Source organism: Lampris incognitus, chromosome 12 (assembly GCF_029633865.1).
Source record: "Lampris incognitus isolate fLamInc1 chromosome 12, fLamInc1.hap2, whole genome shotgun sequence".
Taxonomy (NCBI): Eukaryota; Metazoa; Chordata; class Actinopteri; order Lampriformes; family Lampridae; genus Lampris; species Lampris incognitus.
Genome location: NC_079222.1, coordinates 26,734,300 through 26,759,900, shown reverse-complemented (window position 1 = coordinate 26,759,900; position 25,601 = coordinate 26,734,300). Strand labels below are relative to the sequence as shown.

The 25,601-nt window shown below is 43.9% G+C and overlaps 1 protein-coding gene across 1 annotated transcript in view; it reads left to right on the top strand.

Annotated features, from left to right (window-relative positions):
* Nucleotides 1-24,500, top strand: part of prodha (proline dehydrogenase (oxidase) 1a) — a 29,864-nt gene extending 5,364 nt beyond the window's left edge. The window contains exons 5-14 of the mRNA XM_056290693.1: nt 6,269-6,333; nt 6,438-6,554; nt 6,787-6,866; nt 7,055-7,136; nt 7,389-7,481; nt 8,363-8,509; nt 9,046-9,221; nt 9,326-9,424; nt 11,601-11,689; nt 21,845-24,500. Coding sequence (XP_056146668.1) covers nt 6,269-6,333; nt 6,438-6,554; nt 6,787-6,866; nt 7,055-7,136; nt 7,389-7,481; nt 8,363-8,509; nt 9,046-9,221; nt 9,326-9,424; nt 11,601-11,689; nt 21,845-22,035 — 1,139 coding nt within the window. The 3' untranslated portion in view covers nt 22,036-24,500. The remainder of the gene's footprint in view (nt 1-6,268; nt 6,334-6,437; nt 6,555-6,786; nt 6,867-7,054; nt 7,137-7,388; nt 7,482-8,362; nt 8,510-9,045; nt 9,222-9,325; nt 9,425-11,600; nt 11,690-21,844) is intronic.
* The last annotated feature ends 1,101 nt before the right edge of the window (nt 24,501-25,601 follow it).

Sequence of the window (25,601 nt, the reverse complement as noted above, 5' to 3'; positions counted from 1 at the left end):
CCCCTATGCTTGGACCATACCATTTTAACCTTGCCACTGGGATTGCCGAACTCGTTGCTGTCTTGCAGTTGCTCCTGACAACCAGGAGACCGGAGCATTAATGATCGTGTAAGCAAGTGTAAGTAACGTAGCTAGCCAGCTTGCTTGTCTAGCCCAGTACACCACCCTTTCTTACCTTTGGGGTTTCCGAGTTAGATTTTCTTACGTATTTCCGGATGAATTATAGCCTTATCTAGTTTATAACTTGTGTTTGGGGTTATCAGTTCAGACCGCCTCACGAGCTAGCTAGTGCTTGCTAACAGTAGCCCCTAGACGTTTATGTTAGCTTAAATGAACTTGAACTGATAATTTCGGGCACATGATATAACATAATAGGTACATCTACAAACATCTATTGTATTGGTTCAAATGCATCTACTACTTTGATTCACAGAGTCAACATGAGCAAGAGGAAAGTAACAGAAGATATCCGATAGGCTAGCCTATCTGAAAGTTGTTTTTCTTTTACATAAATAAGACATTTCCACAATAAATTGATGTAGAAAAAGAGAAAATTGGTGCATACAAATTCACCAGAATGCAGGAAATTAAATGTGTGATGCTCAAAATTTCCAGGGGGGGGGGGACCCCCTGACCCCCCGCTGAATGTGTCCCTCCCCCCAATGTTCAAGTGAAACTTACTCTGGAAGTCAGTGAATAAGTTTGTTGGGGATGCCTTTCAGGACTGCATTGCAGTAGTCAATGCGTGATGTAACCAAGCATTGACTAAGACTTCCGTGGAGTGTTGTGTTAAAGCAGGGCATAGTCAGGAGATGTTTCACACATGGAAAAAGGCAATCCGGGAGACATTGTTTATATGACTGGAAAGGAAAAGGGTACTATCTAGGATAACACCAAGGCTCTTAGCCTGAGGGGAGACGGGTATGGTAGCTCCAGCAATGGGGAGTAAGCAAACATTAGTTTTTGAAAGTGTAGATTTAGTGCCAATGCGGAATAGCTCAGTTTTAATACCGTTGAATTTCAGATTAATTGTTAGTCATCCATGTCTGTATATCATGGAGACAAGCAGTGAGGGTACTGGAGGGGAGATTGGAAGTGGGCTTAGTGGATACATAAAGCTGTGTATCATCAGCATAGCAGTAGAAATGGATACTATAGTGCCAGAAGATGTTTCCAAGAGGGGGGAGGTAAATAATAATGGGAGTGGCCCCAACACTGAACCCTGTGGAACTTCATGAGGAACTATCAAACTTTCTGACCGGTAATTCTGAATTTGTACAAAATGTGTCCTGTCTGTAAGCTAGGAAGCAAACCACTGATACACAGTGCCCCCAACTCCAATGCTAGCCAGACAATCCACGAGGAGCTGCTGGGATATAGTATCAAATGCTGCGGTGAGGTCAAGGAGGATGAGGATAGAGAGTAGACCGGAGTCAGCTGCAGGTCATTAGGGATCTTAGCCAGGGCTGTTCTGTGCTATGTTTGGGGTGAAAGCCAGATTGGAATTGTTCAAAGAGATTATTGTTCTCAAGGTAGATCTGGAGTTGAGATGCAACTACCCTCTCAAGGATGTTGGAGATGAATGGTAACTTGGAGACAGGCCGGTTGTTTGTTTGTTGTTTTGGTCATTAGAATCTAAATTAGACTTTTTCAGAATTGGTCTGATTATGGCAACCTTCAGTGAAGGGGAAACTGTACCAGTGGACAGAGAGGAGTTGATGATGGAGGTTATCAGGGAGATGATAGTTGGCAGGTATGTTTTAACTAGAGTTGTGGGAATTGGATCCAGGTGACATGTGGAGGTGCTAGACTTAGTAATAAGTTCAAAAATGTGATTTTCAGTTGAAAGACTGAAGTCACATCGGACAGTGGATGGGGACAGTTTCATGGCACTTGGTGATAGTAAGTCAGTGTGCATGATGTTAGCAGAGGCTAGCTGCTCAGGAATGGTACTAATTTTGGTATTGAAAAGCTTCAAAAAAGCAAAGCATTGTTCATAAAAAGGTTACTGTTCATATTGATTTCAGTTGGATTTAGTAACCTTTTAACTGTGGAGAAGATAATTGCAGTGTTCCCTTCAACTGCACTGATGATATTTGTATAATATGATGTTTTAGCTTTTGAAAGAGCATTTCTGTAATGGAGTATATGATCCGAATATATTAGTTTGTGAACAGCAAGTCCAGTCTTGGTGCAAAGCCTCTCAAGGCGCCAACCTATAGCTTTGATCTGACGTAAGTCAGGTGTGTACCAGGGAGCAGTATGGGCAAATGAGACAACCCATGTTTTCAGGGGCTAAAGTATCAAGTGCAAAAGGTAAAATATTATTGTAGTAGTCCATAAGTTAAGGGAGTGAGGAGGTGGGGGCAGGAATGGGGTTTGAGGTAATTAAACTGCTGAGATCATCTGGAATAACATACCTAATTTTGCGGTATGATATGGTACGATGCAGCCTTGATTTATTGAGCAGTAGGTTGGTGTTGAATAACACAGCTTTATGGTCAGAGATGAGTAAAGGAAGATTGATCAGGTAGAGAGAGTCGCGTTAGTTTTATACTATTGCGATATATCAGCACAAGGCCACCTCCTCTGCCATAAGACTGCGGTTTGCATATAAATAAATCCTCGTGAAGTTGCTGAATTTAGCTGTCGAAACATAAATGGTTCAGTTTGTCCTCAGTGACGAAGTCATTGACCAGAGGGGCTTTGTTGGTGACAGATCGGATATTGTAGAGGGCAAACTTATGAAAAGTCATGTGCGTACAAACAGCTGATTTAACTAGTGGAGTGAGCACACTGTGGTCTACATGCCAGTCACACTTTAATATGTCATGTGGATCAGAGGTCCGGTGCCTAATAATAGTCCGTCTGTATGGGAAAAACTCCCAGTGGGGGGAGATAGCGGGCAAAACAGTACTGTGGGGTGCCACCGTAGCAGAAACGGCGGTTCCGGGAGGGAAGTGTGGTATGTAAACAGTCAGTCATGTGGAGATTACTGTATGGCGTGCTTTCTCATCTTTATTTTGATCACACCAATTTCATTTTTTTCATGAAAGCGAGCCAGTTGCATAAACTCCCCTAAAAATGCAACATGCTGAATGTTGCAGAATTGATTGAAACATAATTAAACTAAATCTGAAATATTTTTAGTGGGCTCTGATACAGGTTCATACTATCCCAAGCAATCAACTACCTCTTGTGCCAATTCACAGAGGTCAAACAGAGGTCAATAATAGTGGAGTGTGATGGAAGTGTATATGTGTAATTTTTGGAAAATGAAAATTCTATTCAACAATTGCGTTTTCTTTTCCAACTCTAAGCATAAAATGGAACAATATTCAAATCTAAATGCAATACTCCAGTTTCAACTTTAAATTTCAAATACTACTGTGCATATTTTGTAACACATTGGCAAGACAAACACAAAATAGATTTACATTTTATTTTCAATGACTTTCCTTAGTTTGTGTGTAACGATATTCAAATGTTAATTTAAACTGGGAAATGGCATTTCAAATTTTAATTTCATTGCCAGTGCATTTCCAAGCACTGGCAATGTAAAATAAGGACTGATAAACAAACCATACTTGAAACGAATGATATTGCTGATCTGTTCAAATGTCAAAAAGCAAAAGAAGAGAAAGAGGAATAACAATGTTTTTTTGTTTCTTTTTTGCATTAAGGCCTAAGTGCATGATGGGAAATGGGGAAAGTTAGAAAAATCAGGGAAAAACGCCTATTTTGTTATGTCTAGATGGCACTAGCCCATTTAGCGAACAATCAGTATATAATCAGTACATAGCAAAACCTTCTGTACCTTTAAAAACATAAGCCCTGGTTCTCAGCTAAACTCAGGCAGCTTTGTCAGGCCAAAGAGGAAGCCTACAGGACTGGAGATAGGATCCAGTAAAACAAAGCCAGATATACACTCACAAAGGAGATCAGAGTTGCAAAAGGTGATACTCTGAAAAGTAAGAAAAAATAGGTTTTCTGCCAATGAACTGTCATCAGTCTAGAAAGACATTACCAACTACAGGAGAGCATCCCCCTACACTGCAGGGTGGGGGGATCAACTGGCTGATGATCTAAATGGGTTTTACTGCAGGTTGAAAAGCAAACTTTCACACCCTTCCCCCTCTACGCTACAATACAAAACCAATTGTACTCCCTGCCAGCCACTCTCCCCTCCCCACCGAACCCCCACCCCCACCCAGGATCTGTGTTGAGGATGTGCACCAGCTCTTCCAGAGACAGAAGACCAGGAAGCCACCAGGCCTGGATGGCGTTTCACCTTCCCGTGTTAAAGTCTGTGCTGACCAGCTGGCGCCCATTTTCACACCGATCTTCACTGTAGCTGTGTGAAGTCCCCTCCTGCTTCAAGAGCTCCACTGTCATCCCGGTCCCCAAGAAACCCCATATCACAGGCCCATTGCCCTAATGTCTGTTGTCATGAGATCCTTTGAGAGGCTGGTGTTGGCCAAACGGAAGGAAATCATAGGCCCCCTTCTCGACCCCCTGCAGTTTGCCTACCGAACAAACAGGTCAGTGGATGATGCAGTCAACATGGGATTGCACTACATCTTCCGACACCTCGACTTCTCAGGGACATACGCAAGGGTCTTGTTTGTGGACTTCAACTCAGTGTTCAACACCATCGTCCCAGATATCCTCCACTCCAAACTCACCCAGCTCACTGGAATAGCCCCCATCTGCCAGTGGATTAAAAACCTCCTGACAGAAAGAAGGCAGCTGGTGAGGCTGCAAATCACATCCACATAGAACATTGTGACAGACAAAAATGAACATAGAACATTTGAAAGTCAGACATACAGTGGGACAGTGAATAGAGTGAGTAGAGAGAGGTTTGGCGAACGGGATTAGAAAAAAGAGAAGTTGAGAGAATGAGCAGAATTTACAATCCTGATAGCCATTGATCCGCTAGTTATTTTTCTGTGTCAGTTATAATAGCACTTAAAATAACCAGACACAGCAAAAGACCTACACTCCTCTTTCTATCAGAGGGTGAGCAGCTTCAGGTAACTGGGTGTTTACATCACTGAGGACCTAACATGGACACTTCACACAGACACTTTGGTGAAAAAGGCAAGGCAGCGTCTTTATCACCTCAGGCTACTGAAGAAGTTCAGTGTCTCCCGCAGATCCGGAAAACCTTTTATTCTGGTGCCACTGAGAGCATTCTGGCAGGGTGCATCACTGCCTAGTATGGGAGCTGTACCTCTCAAGACAATAAAGCCCTGCAGAGAGTGGTACAGTCGGCTAAGCGTACCACTGGGTCCACACTCACCAACAGGACTTATACACCAGGCGGTGCAGGACCAGGACTACAAGGATTATTATGGATCCCCATCTCCCCAATTATGGACTGTTTCAGCCGCTGCGGTCAGGCCTCTGCAGCCACAAGGCCAATGCTGAGGAGAAGGAGAAGGAATTTGTTCCCCCAGGCCATAAGGACACTAAGCTCAACAATGACAATTACTACCACCACTTTTACCACTTTACCACTGTTACCACTTTACTACCCTACCTCAGACACTCTACACTTTACTCATTCTTTTTCTTGTTCTTATATGGGAGGAGACCCCAGGGTAGACCCAGAACTCGTTGGAGAGATTACATGTCCTATCTGGCCTGGGAATGCCCTGGGATCTCTCAGGAGGAGCTGGAGGGCATTGCTGGGGAGAGGGACATCTGGAGTGCCCTACTTCACTTCTTGCCACCACAACCCAACCCCGGAGAAGTGGCTAATGATGATGATGATGATGATTATATGCATCCACAGAATTAATCATGAAAGTTTGTCAGACAAAGCAACAGTAACTAAGGAAGGCAAGACTTTGTACATGAAAAATTGAATACTCTGTGTTTTGCAAATAGCAAAATATTTAATTCAAATGAATCCAAATTTGAGTTTACAAGTTGTATAAAAGTTGTTACTGATGCCATACTAAGAAATCCAAAGCCTGCATTGCCTGATAGTAAATGCTTTGTTAACTTAGGCCAAGTCTGGAGTATTGAAGGGCACACCACAGGAGGATCTAACTCTAAGCTCCATGTCATAAGATTGAAAAGGTCCAGAATGTATGTAGGAATTCTGGAGGAATAAACAAATAAAAACAAAACAAAATTCAGTTGTGGATATCATTTGCCTCATCAGGCTGGAAACGTACCCTTCACTGCAAATTCCCTGTTTTCTGATACATGGGCAAATTGAATATCAATCACTATTGTTTATGACTTCGATTTTCAGGAGGGAGCTCTGCACATGGATTTTCTGCCATTAAAATGACTGCGCTGGGTCGTCCACAATTCCTTGTAAGTTTAACCATGCAAAAATGTAAAGGTGTCAGTGCTGACAGCTTCACGTTGACAGACTTGTTTTAACTGGTAATTTTCGCAATGTCTCTGCATCTTAATAGCTCCAGTTCTCAGAAGTCCTTGTGAAATGGAAACGGTTCTTTAAGCTTCTCGCAGCACAACAAGGGAAGTCTGGAATGACAGCTTTAGAGCAAAAACTGGAATTTGAAGAACTCAAGGTGGGTCTTGCCTAGAACAAATGCGTGTTCAGGAATCATTTTCATAACTGACAAGGACATTTTTTTTAGTTGAATACAAAACTGCAAGTCTTGCCATTAATCATAGATAATATGGGGTTGCTGCTTAGTGTATTTCTAGTTATTTGTCTTTGAGAGAAATAGAAACGGGAAGTAAATTTCTTTTGAGCTTGTTGTATAATTTATTTTATTTAATCACTGGAATATTCAACAGGAGAGTTTGACTAAGCTAGGTGTTGGAGCCAAGGATGACATCGATAACTGGTTTACTGGAGAGAAACTGGGCTCGTCAGGGTGAGGCATTCATTAAGCTCATCAGTAATAGTGATTATGATTCATAAATTATAGTTGATATAATTTTTCCATAAATGTATGACCTATTTTGCAGTATTTGACATTCTAGATATAAGTAACACACAAACTTGTTACTGCAATAACCTTGTTACCGAATCTCACATTTTGATTTTTTTTTTTTCTTCAAGCACAATAGATTTGCTTGACTGGAATAGCTTAATAAATGATACTACAAAAATGTCCAGCCTGCTTATGGTCCCAAACCTAGAGGTGAGAATTTCCAATGTGAATATATTTATTCACACCCAGATGCACTTTTTGGATCCATCCACATAAACCATCAAGAGAACATGAATCTTTTATATAAACATCACTGGGATATTTAGTTCTGATATTTCATTCATTCACTTATTTATTTGTCTATCTATTTCGATATTTAGCTCCAATATGTCTATATATTTGTGGGCATGAAAATATAATGGCCAAAGCAAGCTCATTTTGTTTTGTGTGTTGACTGTGTAGACTGGTCAGCTGGAGCCTCTGCTGAACAAATTTACTGCTGAGGAGGAGAGGCAGATGAAGCGGATGCTTCAGAGAGTTGATGTTCTGGCAAAGGTAAGAATATACTGAATTTAAATGCTACTGTGTATTGTGGATGTCATTTTAATTTAAGAGCAGCACAGCTACATTTCTTACTTACAGATTTTTTTCCATCTTTCTTCTGTTATGTTCTTCTATGCACTACTGCCTGCTGTTTCCTGAGCAATACCTATTTAACAAATAAGAGGAAAAAGTTTTGTATTATTCTAAAAATTAATATTTAACCTTGAAAAGGAATCTTCACAACTTAGCTGCAAATGTTCACTTAAATACCGTAGTCTTTTTTTCTATCTAGAAAGATCTATTAAGGGGCATCCGGGTAGCATAGTGGTCTATTCCACTTTGAGTGGCTGTTGCAGCTAGAAAAACGCTAGAAAAAATGCAACTTGATTGATTGATTGATTCCGTTGCCTACCAACATGGGGATTGGCATTTCGAATCCCTGTGTTAGCTCCGGCTTGGTTGGGCGTCCCTATAGACACACAATTGGCCGTGTCTGCAGGTGGGAAGCCGGATGTGGGTATGTGTCCTGGTCGCTGCACTAGCACCTCCTCTGGTCAGTTGGGGTGCTGTTCGGGGGCGGCGGGGGGGCTGGAGGGAATAGCGTGATCCTCCCACGTGCTACATCCCCCTGGTGAAACGCCTCACTGTCAGGTGAAAAGAAGCAGCTGGCGACTCCACATATATCGGAGGAGGCATGTGGTAGTCTGCAGCCCTCCCTGGATCGGCAGAGGGGGTGGAGCAGCGACCAGGAAGGCTCGAAAGAGTGGGGTATTGGCCAGACACAATTCGGGAGACAAAGGGGGGAAAATGTTTTACTGTAGCGCCAAATCATTTTTGGTGTTGTGCATATCACTGGTTGACAGCAAAACTGAAATAGTAAATGTGTTCTCTAGCATGCTGTGGAGAATGGGGTTAGGCTAATGGTGGATGCCGAGCAGACTTACTTCCAGCCAGCCATAAGTAGACTGACCCTCGAAATGCAAAGAAAATTCAACAGAGAAAAGCCCATTATTTTCAACACCTACCAGTGTTACCTCAAGGTAATACCCTAATACTTCAATATTTCATTGAAATATATGTCATTTCAGAAATCTCTCATATCCTACATGAGTTTGTTTTATCTGTTAGTTTTAATATTAAAATTCGTTTTTCACTGTTAAGAGATCTTTTCTCTCTCTGACTTTATATTGACTTCTTTTGAAGTGGAATTATTTTGTGGAAAGTCAGTCCAAGGAATATTTTATATTTGCACAAAGTCAACCTCTTGTACAATTTCACTGAAGAAGCTCAACAAAGCATTGGTTATAATATTGCAGATCTTGGTCATCATAGCTCTGTATATTCTAGTTTTGGAAGAAAGTGAAAGCAATTAGCAATAACTTATGTGAAGGTGACTTTTTCCTTCTAATCCTGTAATCTGATTTCTTTTTCTGTAAGAGCGGCCCTTAGTTTTACTGACAGTATTTTGTGTTATTCACTTATCCTTGATAGACAACGTTATAGTTAAGACATATGAGATAAATACCCTGAACTGTGACATTGATGTATTATTTAATTCCTTACCTTATGTTTTTAGGAAGCCTATGATAACTTAACTGTGGATGTTGAGCTGTCAAGGCGGGAGGCGTGGTATTTTGGTGCCAAACTAGTCCGTGGAGCATACATGTACCAAGAGAGGGACAGGGCTAAGGAAATAGGCTATGAAGACCCCATTAATCCTGACTACGAGGCTACTAATAGGATGTACCACAAGTAAGAATCCTATCTCTATCTGTCAAGTTATTGGGTTCTGGTGTTTTTCAGTAAGTAGGACATTTTTAATTTTAATCAACATTTTCTACTTGATTTTTGTGAAGATGTTTGGAATATGTACTGGAGGAGATTGAGCACAGCAGGAAGACCAATGTGATGGTTGCCTCCCACAATGAAGATACAGTGAAATTCACCCTAAAAAAGTAAGATCAATCTCAGCATTGAAACACTCGAACCAGTCAAGCTAAGGAATTGTGCATTTTGTTTATGCAAAACATGAAACCCTGAAAGCTCTCTTAATGGTACATTGTGTAATTTTTAGATTAATTTAATGAATTAGACATAATTGTTTCTATGCGCACAGGAAATGATGGTGCCTATGGAGCATAAAAATGAACGCAGGGGCATCTGGTAGCATAGCAGTGTATGCCATTGCCTACCAACATGGGGATCGCTGGTTCAAATCCCCATGTTACCACCGGCTTGGTCGGGCATCCCTACAGACACAATTGGCCATGTCTGCAGGTGGGAAGCCAGATGTGGGTATGTGTCCTGGTTGCTGCACTAGCGCCTCCTCTGGTCGGCCTATTCGGGGCAGAGGGGGAACTGGGGAGAATAGCGTGATCCTCCAATGCGCTTCGTCCCCCTGGCGAAACTCCTCACTGTCAGGTGAAAAGCAGCAGCTGGTAACTCCTCATGTATCGGAGGAGGCATGTGGTAGTCTGCAGCAAACCCCGGAAGAGGGGTAGAGCAGCAATCGGGATGGGTCGGTAATTGGACAGGTACAGTTGGGGAGAAAATCCCCCCCAAAAAATGTCTTGTTAGTGGTACAGGTTGCAGAAAAATATGTGTGGTCCATTGCTGAAGAAAAAAAAAAAACATCTAAAGTCCTCTGTTCATTTTTATCATGCCTCACAGTGAGCATCATTTCCTGTACACGAATAAAGGATCATGTCTCGTTCGCTGGTGTTGAGAAACTGCTGCCCGTGCTTGTTGCACCACACCATTTAATAAAGGGGTGTATTGAAGCACCAGAGGTCTCAGATCTTAATAAATAGAAAATTACATAATGTTGCTTTAACTCTGATGAAACAATAATTCTGTGTTTTTACAACATGGGTCTTATTTCCATAGTTTTTACCATCATGCATATTGATCATGGTGTCATTTAACTCACAGGCTTTGATTTGGAGAGCCTGGACATGGGATCATTTCTAGAGACAGCATTTACAATGGCGTCTTATGGTGCCACGGAATATGAGTGTTGGACATGTTTCAAAATGTCCAATTTAGTGTGTCTGTGTAGTGTAGCGATCTATTCCATTGCCTACCAACACGGAGATCACCGGTTCGAATCCCTGTGTTACCTCCTTGATCAGGCATCCCTACAGCCACAATTGGCTGTGTCTGCGGGTGGAAAGCCGGATGTGGGTATGTGTCCTGGTCGGTGCACTGGCACCTCCTCTGGTAGGTCGGGACGCCTGTTCAAGGGGGGGCTGGGGGGGAATAGCGTGATCCTCCCACGTGCTACGTCCCCCTGGCAAAACTCCTCACTGTCAGGTGAAAAGAAGCAACTGGTCACTCCACATGTATCGGAGGAGGCATGTGGTAGTCTGCAGCCCTCCCCGGATTGGCAGAGGGGGTGGAGCAGTGACCGGAATGGCTCAGAGGAGTTGGGAAAATTGGCTAAGTACAATTGGGAAAAGGGGAAAATATCCAACAACAAAAAAAAAATCCTATTAACCCAAGTATCTAAACTCCATATTTGGAGGTCAAAAGTCAAAACGAACTTGAAACTTAAAAGTTACTACTCAAAATATCCAGCATTATCAATGGTCGATTGCATTGCTGAGCTATTTCCTGGTTCCACTTGCAGGAATGATTAGCGTATACTTAATGGTAGGTAGTAGTAGTAACCATCAATAAAACTATTCAGTCAGCGCATTTGCAAAATCACAGGCACTGGGTGGAGGGGGGTTAAAAGGACAAATTTAAGGGTTTTATACCATTGCACCATTGTAAAGCTTTGTCCAGTGGTGGTCCTATGTGCAAGATCTCCACTATAAAGCTGGTAAGATGATATCATAATTTATTTGATTCACATGATGGCTAACTAGGAAAATAAGACCAAGTTTGTAAAAAAAAACAAAAAACAGAATGATCCTTTAAGAGCTATACAAATAAATTTGGCTTAACTCATTTCATTTCCAGAGCAAAAGTCCTAATAGTTCATCCATGCCATTGGTGTTAAAAGAGAATGTGTTGTCAGTCAACTTTCCTGTGTAAGTTTAGGAACAATAAAAGGAAAATAGTGTGAACTAAGGTATTCCAGTTCTCATTGTAAATCCTATTTTGTACATTTTTTTCTTTCATTTTTAGGATGAACGAGATGGGCCTTTCACCCACTGAGAATAAAGTTTACTTTGGACAGCTGCTGGGCATGTGTGACCAGATCAGCTTCCCACTAGGTATGTTGCTGCTCAGTAAGTTGTATAATATGTTGTGTAATGTTTACATCATTTTGCCATGTGTTTTTCTGCCAGAGATTTCCCGGTCAGCTAAGAATGCCCATGCCAAAACAAGACTGTAACTCTTAGCTGTGTTCACACATGCGTTGCAACCCTAAACTTATGTAGACACTACCCGGAGGAGCTGTGCAGGGCTGTATGCTAACTCTTTTCCCAAGGAGTACATATGCTCTTAAATGAAAAAAATTAGGAGCACGCAAAGAAATTTAGTAGTACAGTGAAAAATGTTCAAGCAACACAGTTTATTAATAAACAATTGATTGCGGTTTTTTTTATTTTATTTTTTTAAACTGCGTGCATAAATACTTAGGGAAATACACATACATCTGTGCAATGGCACATACCACCAAAATCACACATTGGCCCATGTGAAAACCAGTGGGGGACTATAAAAGTGGGAGAACCTAGTATCGAGACACTGGGCATGGGCTTTAAAATATTGAAAACAACATTGACATAGCTTTTGAAAAAACTGAAATGCTGAAACACAGATTTTTAAATGAAATATTGCAAGAGCTTTTTAAAACATTTGATTTTTTTGAAACATTGAAGCACTGAAACAGCTTTTTGAAACATTGAAATAGTTTTGAAAATATTGACACTGCATTTTAACAGACATATTGTTTCTGCAGTACATCTTTTTTTTTTTTGGCTGGACTGCAACAGTGGGGCCAGCCCTACACATGCGGTTGTCCGTGAGTGAGTGCCGGTGTGTGATCGAGTTTCACCGTGGGTCGGACAGCCAAGCTGGAGTTTCCCTATTGGCCATTGCTCTTTCAAAATGAATCGGTGCCGTTTTCTGTTTTGTCATCAGCTGTTCACGGAACTGATGTCAAAACAGCCACTTTTTAAACCTAGTCATGCAAAAACAGCCAATTAATAAATGTTGTCGTGGTCCAGCCATCCATTATCCAAGCCACTTATCCTGCGTAGGGTCACGGGATGCTGGAGACTATACCAGCAGTCATTGGATGGCAGGCAGGGAGAAACCCTGGACAGGCCGCCAGTCCATCACAGGACTGGCACATTCACACCTAGGTACAATTTAGTAACTGACTTCTTTCCCACCCCCCAGAGTCACTAATAACTCCCCCACCATGGGAGCCCCCTCTCCGGTGACTGTCTGAAGTTTCACAATGGTGGGGAAAACAATTGTTCTATTCTTCACCACATCAGGTATGACCAGGGGTTGTTGAAGACCCAGTGTCCACCCGCGCAGAGCAGCATGTAGTCATTGGGGCATACCAGCAGTCTTCTGTCCACGTTGGGCCCAGCACCACAAGTCACTCCAGTTGGTCGTCTAAATCACCTGCTGGTCTCAACACCCCCACTTGGTTACACTGTGCTGCTTCCTTGCTTGGACAGGGTCAGGACGCAGCCCCAGGAATCCACATCATCCTGATTATGCGGTCCCCATCCCGTTTCCCTGATTCGCAGGTGTATGAGGGTGATGCCAGACCAGGTGCCCAGGCTGTCAACATCCCCAGCAGGCCTTCAAGCATGGCCTGGGCCACTGCTCTTCTCGCAATGTGGCAGCCTGCACTTGCTGAGTTAGTTCCTCCACCCAGGCAGGTTCTGCTGCATTCAACCCAGTCCCACTTGCAGCCCTCACCTTCGGTGAATTGTCAAATGCAGCCCCCAGGAGGCCAGCACACAGCATCTCTTTCTCTGTAGATAACTCCAAAGCCTCCTGGAGAGACCTGGGGTGAGCCAGTAGTGTCTGGATATGCAGGTCAGCCGGTAGCAGGGCCTGGAGGAAATGGTCTCAGTCTAATTCACTCTGGATGGCAGGGGGCATGTGAGCATAGGTGCGGTGAACCAGCCCCTCAATATCGTTGGCGAGATCCCTCAGCGGCTCCCCAGGTTGTCGCTGTCACCTGCACAGTTCAGAGTGAAATAGGCTAGCTGCTCAGCATAGCCCAAACCGCCTCTTTAGAGCTACAACTAAAGCGTCATAGTCACTCCTGTCATCAGCGCTTAGTAGCAGCAGGCTTGACAAAGCATCACTGATAAGGCACATTGCTAGTTCGAGGGCTTTCTCTTCAGTGGACCACTTACTGGCCTGAGCTAACAGTTCAAATTTTGCATGAAAGGCTTCCCAGTTAGCTTTGCCGTCATAGCTGGGGTTTTCATTTAGGGCAGGAGAACTTTTCCACGGGGCTCAATATATTTGGTCGTGTCTGTACTTCTGGCCGCCGCTGTTTTCTCAAGGGTGGCAAGTTCGTCGCCGGAGTGACCAGCCCATCTCACTGTCATTTTCTAGCCCGCTGTCTGTGCGCCACCTCTCTTCAGGCCGCAGCAGCGCCATAACGTCCCCGTTCATCAGTTTCCTCCTCCTACTTGATTTTGGAACAATCCCCCAGCAGCATCTTTCCCATCACGGAACAGTCACAGCAGTCCCCTGCAAGCATGTTGTGGAGAAGTCGGCAAATGGCGATGAAAAACCCCATAGGAGAAGCTTTGTACTTCTGACACCAACTGCATCATCCCTCAACAAGAAGACTATGAAACATGGGCTGGTTTTGCTAGCACTTTATTAGCGACAATACACAGGCTACTGTGGGCTGTAGCCAACAGTATTGTAGTCGAGTCACTAAACCTCGAGTCCGAGTTGAGTCTCGAGTCCCCAGTTTTCAAGTCCGATACCAAGTCCGAGTCCCCAAAGAAGAGTCTGAGTCGAGTCCGAGTCAAGTCCCCATTGTCTGAGTCCGAGTCCGAGTCATCAAGATTGAGTCTGAGTTGAGTTCCAAAGTGGGCTCCAGTGCTCCACTCTGGCACCGTAAAAAAGCTATTGATCACCACATTCTATTAGAATGTGGTGATCAATGTTATGGTATTAATGTAGCTATCAATATCTTATGCCAAATTATTAGGGCATATTACAAACAAACTAACAAAAAAAGTCTTTATCAATTAACAAGTCCGAGTCCTCATCTCCATCTTCTGAGTCCGAATGCAGTCAATGCTCGAGTCCAAGTCCAAATCTGAATCATAAGTGCTCAAGTCCAAGTCGAGTCACGAGTGCTGAAAATCAGGACTCGAGTCAGACCTGAGTCCGAGTCCTGGACTCGAGTACTACAACACTAGTAGCCAACGTCAAAAAAACAAAACCTTTCCCCTTTATGTGAGTTCTCTGCACTCTCAACTTGCTTGGCTCCCGTTATTATCTAACTCCACTCTCCAGAACTAACAGGAACAACAACACAAACATCCTCCCTAACTCTCTGCAAATCACAGGTACGCCGTCTCACCCAAACCACCACCACAGGCAACTGAAAATGACTGACTCACACCTCCAAGCATACAACATGCTCATTGACATCCCGGAAATCCCAGCAACCGCAACAGTCAAAAACCAACATGTCACTCAGTCTGTTACACTATTATACATAGCACGTATATTTTCGCGACAACTTAATTGTTAAATAAAATATTTGGTACTACTTCATACTTTGCTTTGTGTGTGTGTGTGTGTGTGTGTGTGTGTGTGTGTGTGTGTGTGTGTGTGTGTGTGTGTGTGTGTGTGTGTGAATGCGTAAGTGATAGCGCTTTTCTAGTCTACCGGCCACTCAAAGTGCTTTACAGTGAATGCCTCACATTCACCAATTCACACACATTCATACAGTGATGGTGGTGCGTGTGTACATGTGTGTGTGTGTGTGTGTGTGTGTGTGTGTGCGTGCGTGCATGCATGCACGTACTTTAAATGTTAGTCTATACATATCATATCAGTCTAGATAATGTCATAAGATAATGTCATTGCAAAAGTATTCATACCCTTTGAACTTTTCCACATTTTGTCATGTTTCGACCACAAACTTAAATATATTTTATTGATGATTCAAAAAAGGACTGGTTGTTAAAATCCCTAGTGTTTGTACTGCAACAGATTCAGTGGAGATCAAACTGGAGATGTCTGCCAAGGTGACATTGCCACCACCAGGACACATCATCAGTTGTGTACCTCAGCATCACAGGGTGTTTCGGCCTTTTATTACAAGACACCCTCCGCTGAGGCAGGCCCACCACAGGTTGATCGGTCCTGGGTGCGTGACCTGTGGTTAGCTGTTCACCCTGGCAGCCCAGACGGCGTCTCTCCTTTTGAGCCAGATCCAGTGGCTAGTCCTCTCAGCAGTGTTGGCTAGCTCTTTGATCACTCTCCTGTGGGCCTGCCCCCTGACTCCTAGTTCCCTCAGGACTTTTGCTGTGGAGCTGGCAACAAAGCCCCTACAACCCACCTCCACAGGGCGCACCTTCACCTTCCAGTCTCTGTCCTCTGCTTCGGCTGCTAGGTTGGCGTACCGCAGCTTCTTAGGCGCGTACGCTTCATCGACTGCATCCTCCCAGGGGACTGTGAGCTCAATGATGTAAGCAAGCTGGCTAGAATTGGACCAGAGGACGAGGTCTGGTCGCAAGGTGGTTGTTGCGATCTCTGTCGGGAAGATGAGCTTCTGGCCTAAGCCCACTCGCATTTCCCAATCCCTGGCTGAGTTCAGTGAGCCTAAGTTGGGAAGTGAAGGGTTCGCCTTCAGTTTATCCCCCTCTCGAATGAAAGCTGGAAACCGCCGGGGCCCTTCCTGGTTGTTGAAGGGTTGGGCATTGATGGAAACCCTCTTGCAATCGAGTTCAGCTGCCAAGCACCTGAGCACCTGATTGTGTCGCCAGGTGTATCTGCCTTGGGTAAGGCTGGTCTTGCAGCCAACCAAGATATGCTTGAGGGTTGCTGGGGCTGTACACAGGGAGCAAGATGGATTCTCTCCAAACCAGAGATTTAGATTTATGGGAGAGGGCAGGACATCATATGTGGCCTTGATGATGAAACTCAGCCTGTTTGATTCCATGCTCCAGAGCTCACTCCATGTGAGTTTCCTCTTTTCAACACCCTCCCACCTCATCCAGCGACCCTGTTTGGCTTGTGCTACGGCTTTAGCACATCTGGCTGCTTCTTCCTGTCGGCGGACCTCCTCAACCACCATAGTTCGCCGTTCGGTAGTAGTCGCCTTTTGCCAGGTAGGTGTTTTTATTCCCAGGCCAAGGCCGCCTCTGCCCTGTTGAACATGGCCTACTACGTCTCGGTGGCGGAGGGCAGATTTCGCCTCCAGTACAGCTGCAGCCGGGGTCCATTTCTTCCCTGTTGCTAGGGTTGGAGCAACTCCTCTCACTACTGGGTCTCGGGATTCTGTGAGGGACATGTCCAGCCTCACTTTGGCACATTTGAATTCCTCAACCAGGCTGTAAATTGGCAGTGCGAGGGCTCCATTGCCGTAGAGTCCAACACTGCTGAGGCACCTTGGCAGTCCAAGCCACTTCCTCACCTGCGAGTTCACTAGCCTCTCCAAGCAATTGGCATGAGATAGTGAGACTTCGTACATGGTTATTGGCCACATGAGTCGGAGTAGCAGCCCAAACTGAAAGCACCAAAGCTTCAACTTCCCGGGCAGTGCAGTGTTGTTGATTTGCCTGAGGCTGGGTGTCTTTGAGGTCTGCATTGTACCACCGTCCGAGGCTCTTGATGGGCTTCTCCCGGACTGTGGGGATTGGTTGATCACTAATGCAGAACTGTTCATCTGCTAGTTGGCCTTTGACAATGGAGATGCTGCGAGATTTACTTGGTTTAAACTCCATTCGTGCCCACTTGATGTTCTCCTGGAATTTCTGCAGCAGGCGCCTGGTGCATGGTTTTGTTGTTGCTATGGTGGTCAAGCCATCCATGTACGCCCGGATTGGTGGAAGACGCAGGGCATTCCTGGACCTTTCGCCTCCCACCACCCATCGAGATGCACGGATGACGAGCTCCATTGCCATGGTGAATGCCAGAGGGGAAATAGTGCATCCCGCCATAATGCCCATTTCCAGATGTTGCCAAGTGGTGGTGGTGTTCTGTGTTGTGACACAGAACTGGAGATCCTGAAAATAGGTCTTGACCAACTCTGTGATATTTTTGGGGACATGGAAAAAATCAAACGCCGTCCACAGGATCTTGTGAGGAACTGATCCAAAAGCGTTGGCAAGGTCTAAGAAAACCACGTGCAGGTCTCTCCGTTCTTTCTTGGCAGCTTGTATCTGGTACCAGACGATATTAGCATGCTCCAGACATCCTGAGAAGCCATGGATCCCGGCTTTCTGCACTGATGTATCAACAAAGTTGTTTCTTTGCAGGAATGTGGAGAGCCTTTGGGCAATCACACTAAAAAATATCTTTCCCTCTACATTAAGAAGGCTGATCTGGCGAAACTGGCTGATGCAGGAAGAGATCTTTTCCTTGGGGATCAGAATGCCTCCTGCTCTTCGCCATGCCCTGAGTATGACTCTTTTCTGCCATGCCACTTTCATCAGCTTCCAGAGGTATTTCAGGACTCCAGGAGTGTTCTTATAGAGTCTATACTGAATACCATTGGGCCCAGGAGCTGACATCGATCTTGCCTGCTTTACCGTCCTCTCCACCTCGCTCCGTGTGGGGGGTCTTGTGTCCATATGGTGGTCAGGTGGGTGAATTGGTGGCATGTCATCCGGGATGGTGACTGGCTCATGTCTCCGGACATCAGAGTAGGTCTTCTTTAGGTGCTCTTCCAGATCTCGTATGGGGACTCTAAGGCTCCCATTTTTCTTGCTGTCAAAAAGGCTCTTGACAAAGCTGTAAGGGTTGCTGTAGAAACGAGTCCTAGCCCGTTCTTTCCTCTTATGCTGTCGTCTGAGGTGTTCTGCTCTTCGCAGCTTTGTCAAACGCTGCTTTATTTCAGCCTGCAGTGCGTCAAGCCCAACCCTCTCTCCCTCTGTGGCCTTCCTCCACTGCTTCCTCAGTTGTCTTCTCTCCTTCACCAACCTGTCAATTTCCCGCTGTCTCCTGGATTTGGGCTGGGTTGAAGGGTCTTTCTGCCTACTGGGAATTTTATGTGAAAGACCAACACACAGTGGCACACAATTGTGAAGTACAAAGAAATTGATATTTTACATTTTTTTTTGCAAATAAAAAACTGAAAAGTGCAGTGTGCAAAAGTATTCAGCCCCCCTGAGTCAATACTTTGTGGAACCGCCTTTTGCTGCAATTACAGCTGCAAGTCTTTTGGGGTATGTCTCTACCAGCTTTGCACATCTAGAGACTGAAATTTTTGCCCATTCTTCTTTGCAAAACAGCTCAAGCTCGGTCAGATTAGATGGAGAGCGTTTGTGAACGGCAGTTTTCAGATCTTGCCACAGATTCTCAATTGGATTTAGGTCTGGACTTTGACTGGGCCATTCTAACACATGAATATGTTTTGTTTTAAACCATTCCATTGTAGCCCTGGCTTTATGTTTAGGGTCGTTGTCCTGCTGGAAGGTGAACCTCCACCTCAGTCTCAAGTCTTTTGCAGACTCCAACAGGTTTTCTTCCAAGATTGCCCTGTATTTGGCTCCATCCAACTTCCCATCAACTCTGACCATCTTCCCTGTCCCTGCTGAAGAGAAGCACCCCCAGAGCATGATGCTGCCACCACCATGTTTGACAGTGGGGATGGTGTGTTCAGAGTGATGTGCAGTGTTAGTTTTCCGCCACACATAGCGTTTTGCATTTAGGCCAAAAAGTTCAATTTTGGTCTCATCTGACCAGAGCACCTTCTTCCACAGGTTTGCTGTGTCCCCCACATGGCTTCTGGCAAACTGCAAACGGGACGTCTTATGGTTTTCTTTTAACAATGGCTTTCTTCTTGCCACTCTTCCATAAAGGCCAGATTTGTGCAGTGCACAACCAATAGTTGTCCTGTGGACAGATTCCCCCACCTGAGCTGTGGATCTCTGCAGTTCGTCCAGAGTCACCATGGGCCTCTTGGCTGCATCTCTGATCAGTGCTGTCCTTGTTCGGCCTGTAAGTTTAGGTGGACGGCCGTGTCTTGGTAGGTTTGCAGTTGTGCCATACTCTTTCCATTTCCGGATGATGGATTGAACAGTGCTCCGTGAGATGTTCAAAGCTTGGGAAATCTTTTTATAGCCTAACCCTGCTTTAAACTTCTCCACAACTTTATCCCTGACCTGTCTGGTGTGTTCCTTGGACTTCATGATGCTGTTCGCTCCCCAATATTCTCTTAACAAACCTCTGAGGCCGTCACAGAACAGCTGTATTTGTACTGAGATTAGATTACACACAGGTTGACTCTATTTAGTCATTAAGTCAACATTCGATCATTCAGCAATCATCAGGCAACTTCTGAAGGCAATTGGCTGCACTCAGAGAAAAGGGGGCTGAATACTTTTGCACACCGCACTTTTCAGTTTTTTATTTGTAAAAAAAATTTTAAATCATGTATAATTTTCTTTGTACTTCACAATTGTGTGCCACTTTGTGTTGGTCTTTCACATAAAATTCCAATGAAATATATTTATGTTTGTGGTCGTAACGTGACAAAATGTGGAAAAGTTCAAGGGGTATGAATACTTTTGCAAGCCACTGTATATTTGGATTTCAGTCCAAGACCAATATTGTCAAATCATCACAGCTAAATGTTAGCGACTCGGTTCAGCTGTCAAAGAAAGTTGAATTAGTTATCTGGACACAACGTTTATCGACTCAGCCGTGTATTTGCTCTCTTGAGCACACCCCATTCCTCCTGTGAACAAGCGACTTGAATCATTCACTCAGTGACTGTATGGCTACACGTTCGCTCGCAGCTGACCGAGGGCTCAGCTGAACTGACAGACAATGAGCAGATCATTTCAGGAAGTCTTTCATTACATTACATTACAGTCATTTAGCCGACGCTTTTATCCAAAGCGACTCAAAATAAGTGCATTTAACGTAGGAAATCAGGAGAACTACTAGTCATCAGAGGTCATAAGTGCATCTAAACAAGCATCTAAGAGCAAAACCAGTGCTAAAGTAAAAGCGCAAGAAAGATATTTTTTTTGTTTTTTTAAATGAGTGAATACAATAAGTGCTAAAAACAAGTAACAGGGTAGTAGTTCTTTCAGTTTAGTTCATTCACCCGAAAGATTCGAATCGTTCTTGAATGACACAACAATACTTGCGAAGCCCCTCACTGAATTCTCCTTTCTCCTTTTCTCTTTTTCGCTCAAAATAAAAACTAATGGACTTGTTTTTTAGCGATGTCTTTGCGATACTTTTTAAATTTATCTGTCCCTGACTGACTATGGGTACGTTGTAATCTTAACTCGCACTATGTGCTCTTATATTATTTTTTCCGGTTCACACATATGTATTTTTAGGGCCAAATGCGAGGGAAATAGTTGCACTGTAGAGCCCTGCTGTATGTGAGAACGCAAACGTACGAATCAGCTGGATCGGACATTAAACAGACTTTCCCCTGCCAGCTTCCCAAGTACAAAGTCTGTGTAATGTCCAACTGAGCCCATGTGAGAGTAGAGCTGGTCATTGCCCGGAGTATTCACAGCGAGTGAGTGGGTGTGTTGATGACGTTTCTATCATACAACTGACGCAAAACCGAAAGAATACAAACATCCAAGGGTGAAGAACAGGGTCATTTACGCGAAGACACAAACGAAAATGTCTATAGGAGAGATGACGAGATTCAGGAACTTCCGTCACACATTTGCGTTTTCACCCACAGCTCCTCTGGGCAGGGCCGGATCTAGGCATCAGTAAACTAGGCAGCTGCCTGGGGTCTAATTGCCACAGCGGGGCCCAGACAGACGGATAAAAACATCAACTTTTGGTCTAAATTAAAAATATGTAACGTAAAATATTTTAACCTATAAACAGATAATAATAATAATAATGATAATAAACAAAATATATAGCTAACTAATTAACCATAATAACCATGTGGCAGTTAAAAGTAATATTGTTTATTTACAAAGTATCAAAATGTGCTTGTTTGGGGGTGGGGAGGGGGGGCCCATGAAAAATGCTCTGCCTAGTGTAATCTATCCATTTAATCCAGCCCTGCCTCTGGGTAAAGTCTAGATAAGTTCAGGGTTGCAGTGTATGTGTGAATACAGTATAAGGGAAATAGTACAGATGTGATTCAGTATACTTTATGCTAAATGTTTTTGTCATTTATTATGGAAAAAAAAACTTCTTGAAACTGTTTTGCTCCTTTATTCCAACATGTCTCTTCCCATATCTGTCTGTTTTGAGAAAAGGTCAAGCAGGATTTCCTGTCTACAAGTATGTTCCATATGGTCCAGTCAATGAGGTCATTCCCTACCTCTCACGCCGTGCTCAAGAAAACAGTGGCTTCATGAAAGGATCTCAGAGAGAGCGCAGCCTGCTGTGGAAGGAGCTGAAGCGCAGGCTGCTCAGTGGTCAGGTCTTCTATAAGCCTGTATACTGAGTCACACACACATTTAGTTTGTAGTATTTCTATAAGCATTCCACTGTCTTTATTGTACTTGGATGCAGTACTCTTAGGAAGGCCAGGGCTTTTCTTGTGCATTTGTGTCTTTGTATAAATCACATACAAGATGGCGACAGATGTACTCTTAGGCCATCTTACACGCCATCTTACAATGCTGTGAATGCAACTACTCCCCAATCGTCTGTGAATAATACACATGGCCATTATAACGCTAGATAATGGTCACACCAATTTGCATATGAAACTTATCGTAATCCGGGTAAGAAAATCGTGGTAATCATGGAAAATGTGTCGGTGGGGATGTTGTCAGCTCAGTGGTACAGTGTCAAACCTTAAGTACTGCTCAGTATGTGTTGGTTTACAGTAAACATCAACAATCAAAGCCACCTAGCCATTGGTTCAGATTGGTGGATGACACCTTAGTTAAAATTAAATCGAAGGCAGCCTATTCCGTTGCCTACCAACGCGGGGATCGCTGGTTCGAATCTTCGTGTTACCTCCAGCTTGGTCGGGCATCCCTACAGACACAATTGTCCATGTCTACGGGTGGGAAGCCGGATGTGGGTCTGTGTCCTGGTCACTGCACTAGCGCCTCCTCTGGTTGGTCGGGGCATGTGGTCAGGAGGGAGGGGGAACAGGGGGGAATGGCATGATCCTCCCACGCACCATGTCCCCCTGGCGAAATTCCTCACTGTCAGGTGAAAAGAAGCAGCTGGTGACTCCACAAGTATCGGAGGAGGCATATGATAGTCTGGTCTGCAGCCCTCCCCAGATCGACAGAGGGGGTGGAGCAGTGATCGGGACGGCTAAGAAGAGTGGGGTAATTGGCCAAGTACAATTGGGAGAGGGGGGGGCCCTAACCCGAACACCCCCCCCCCCCAAAAAAAACCCTCAGGATGTACCACATTTCACCAACCACATGAACTCTGCGGACAACCACATCAAGTTCACCAGGGAGGATGTCAAAAATGACAGGTTAGCCTTCTTAGACTGTGAAAGTGCAATTGGTGATGGGGGACATGTGATTGTTGGTGTTTACCATAAAGCAACACACACTGATCAGTACTTAAGGTTTGACTCTCATCATCCACTGGAGCACAAACTAGGAGTCATCAGGACACTGTACCACTAAGCTGACAACGTCCCCACTGACACAGTGGCCGGGAAAGGGAAGGAATCCCATATTAAATGGGCCCTAGTTAATTGTGGTTAACCTACGTGGGCGTTTGTCAAAGCCAGGAAGATGTCCAAACAGTGCACCAGCCGATCGAAGAGAGGAGAAGGACAACAGCTGCCTTAGCGTAAACCAGTGGTGATTCTGTATGCATCGGGAGTGTCAGAACAGTTTTGACTCGTACTTTCCAAACACCGCATCTCAGTTGCTTTCAAACCCCAAAACATGCTGCGCCATAAATTGGTTCACCCCAAGGATCAGGTCCCCCGGCACAAGCAGAGCAATATAGTGTACACTGTTAAGTGTCACGAGGATTGGCGTGACATGTACATTGGGGAAACTAAACAGACGCTGGCCAAGAGGATGGCACAATACAGAAGAGCTACCACGTCAGGCCAGGACTCCACAGTCTACACCCATCTACAGGCCAGTGGCCACTCTTTCAAGGGTGAGGATGTGCACATCCTTGATAGTAAGGAACGCTGGTTTGAACGAGGAGTTAAAGAGGCCATTTGTGTTTAGAGGGAACGTCCATCCCTGCACCGGAACTGAGGGGGGCCCTATGAGTACATCTATCACCATCTTACAATGCTGTGATTGCAAACCATTCCCAAATCCTCTATGAATAGTACACATGGCAATTGAAACTCTAGTTAATGGTCACGCCCATATTTGCATATGAAACATCGTTGGTTTCAGTCGTTATGCAACTGTATTGTTTATAAGGGTGGGGATACCTGCAGTCAGTTTAGAGGTCATTTAGATGAGTGATGAAACGTATCTGTCAATAAACACTGTATCTAGATGAACTAATTCAACTTTCTTTGTTCCCTGTAGGGGGTATTAACTTATTGTATCACGGTCCTTACTTATGTATAGATTTTGCGTTTCTGTAATTTTTTTTGGATGTTTCAGTTATTTTGTGGAAAAGTAGGGTTTACTGTCTAAAGATGTGGTTTTGTCATTTATATTTGTATTCCTTTGATCAAATTCTTTAACAGCTTTGAATTGACAGGATTAACTTTGTCAGCTCAATGGCTTCCACTGTCTCATCTCTATGAAAGACTGTACAGATTGAAATAAATTACACACATCATGAGTGGGGTTTTTTTTTTGTCTTGTGTTGTTTTGTTTTTTTTTGTTTTTTTTACTGGCAGTGATTTGTAACAGTGTAGGTGCAACATGATTATCAAATCAGTCTCATTAAATCAACCTGATAAAGTTATTAACCAGTGATTTTGGTGTTTACAATTTTATAATTAAACTGCTAAAATTGATGGAATAATCAAATCAGTTTCATTGTATCAGTTTCATAAAACTATTAACCATTAGTTTTGGTGTTCAATAGTTATAATTGAACCGTTAAGTTGATGGAAGAATAAACGTTGCACCAATTGGAGTCCTTTACTTGGCAGAGGATGGCTTCACTGAGTACTGTCACAAAATAGGCAGGACGACTTACTTCAATGAAAACAATTTATTAGAACAATCAATTAAAAAGAAAATCCACTAATCCGAATCAGTTACCATTAATAACTGACAAGCAATGCAATGATCAAGCCATAAAAGGTGATATGAGGTAGCGAGGCTGTGCAGTTATTACGTGCGTGTGTGCGTGCGCGCGCACCGAAAGGAGGCGTGGACATGGAAGTATATATGTTCGTGTATGAGTGTGCACACGTGCGTTGTTGCACGCGTGACGCGGTAAAGAAATGGCGCTGCCAGGCCAAATTGTGTTCGGGCTGCCCAAATGTGTCCGGGTGACGTCATCGCAATACAATCGCGACAGCTCGCATTCCTGACATTCCTCTCTCGCTCTAGTTCGTAGAGTCGTAATATTGCAGGCAAAAACAGGTTTAATAGTGTACTCTTTTTGGCCACATCGTACAATACATGCGCAGGGTCACCTTATATATAATCAATTTGCAATTGTTTTTATTAGGATATGTTTTTCAAAAAGCACAAAACATACTTTTAGTCGAAAGTTCATCTACTGGTTGATCACGTTGTTAGCGTTATGTAGCCAGTGGACGAGATTTTCAGTAAAGATGTGTTATAAACCTATTTTCCATTAAAATGAAACGTCCAATATTTGCCATTATATGTTTTTTAACTTCAATGACAACTTAGCTAGGTAGCTAGCAACCCCCCCCCAAAAAGGGTCACGAAATGTTATTTTAAACAACCGGACTTTTCATGAACCGAGAAGGCTATGATTCCATTGCGATGACGTCACCCGGACACATTTTGGCAGCCCAGACACAATTTGGCCTGACAGCACCAAAGGCAGGTTAGAGGGAAAAGGGAGGAGAACGGCGCAAATGACAGGAGAAAAGTAGATGGTTTGTCTACCAAGCTCTATGTGGAT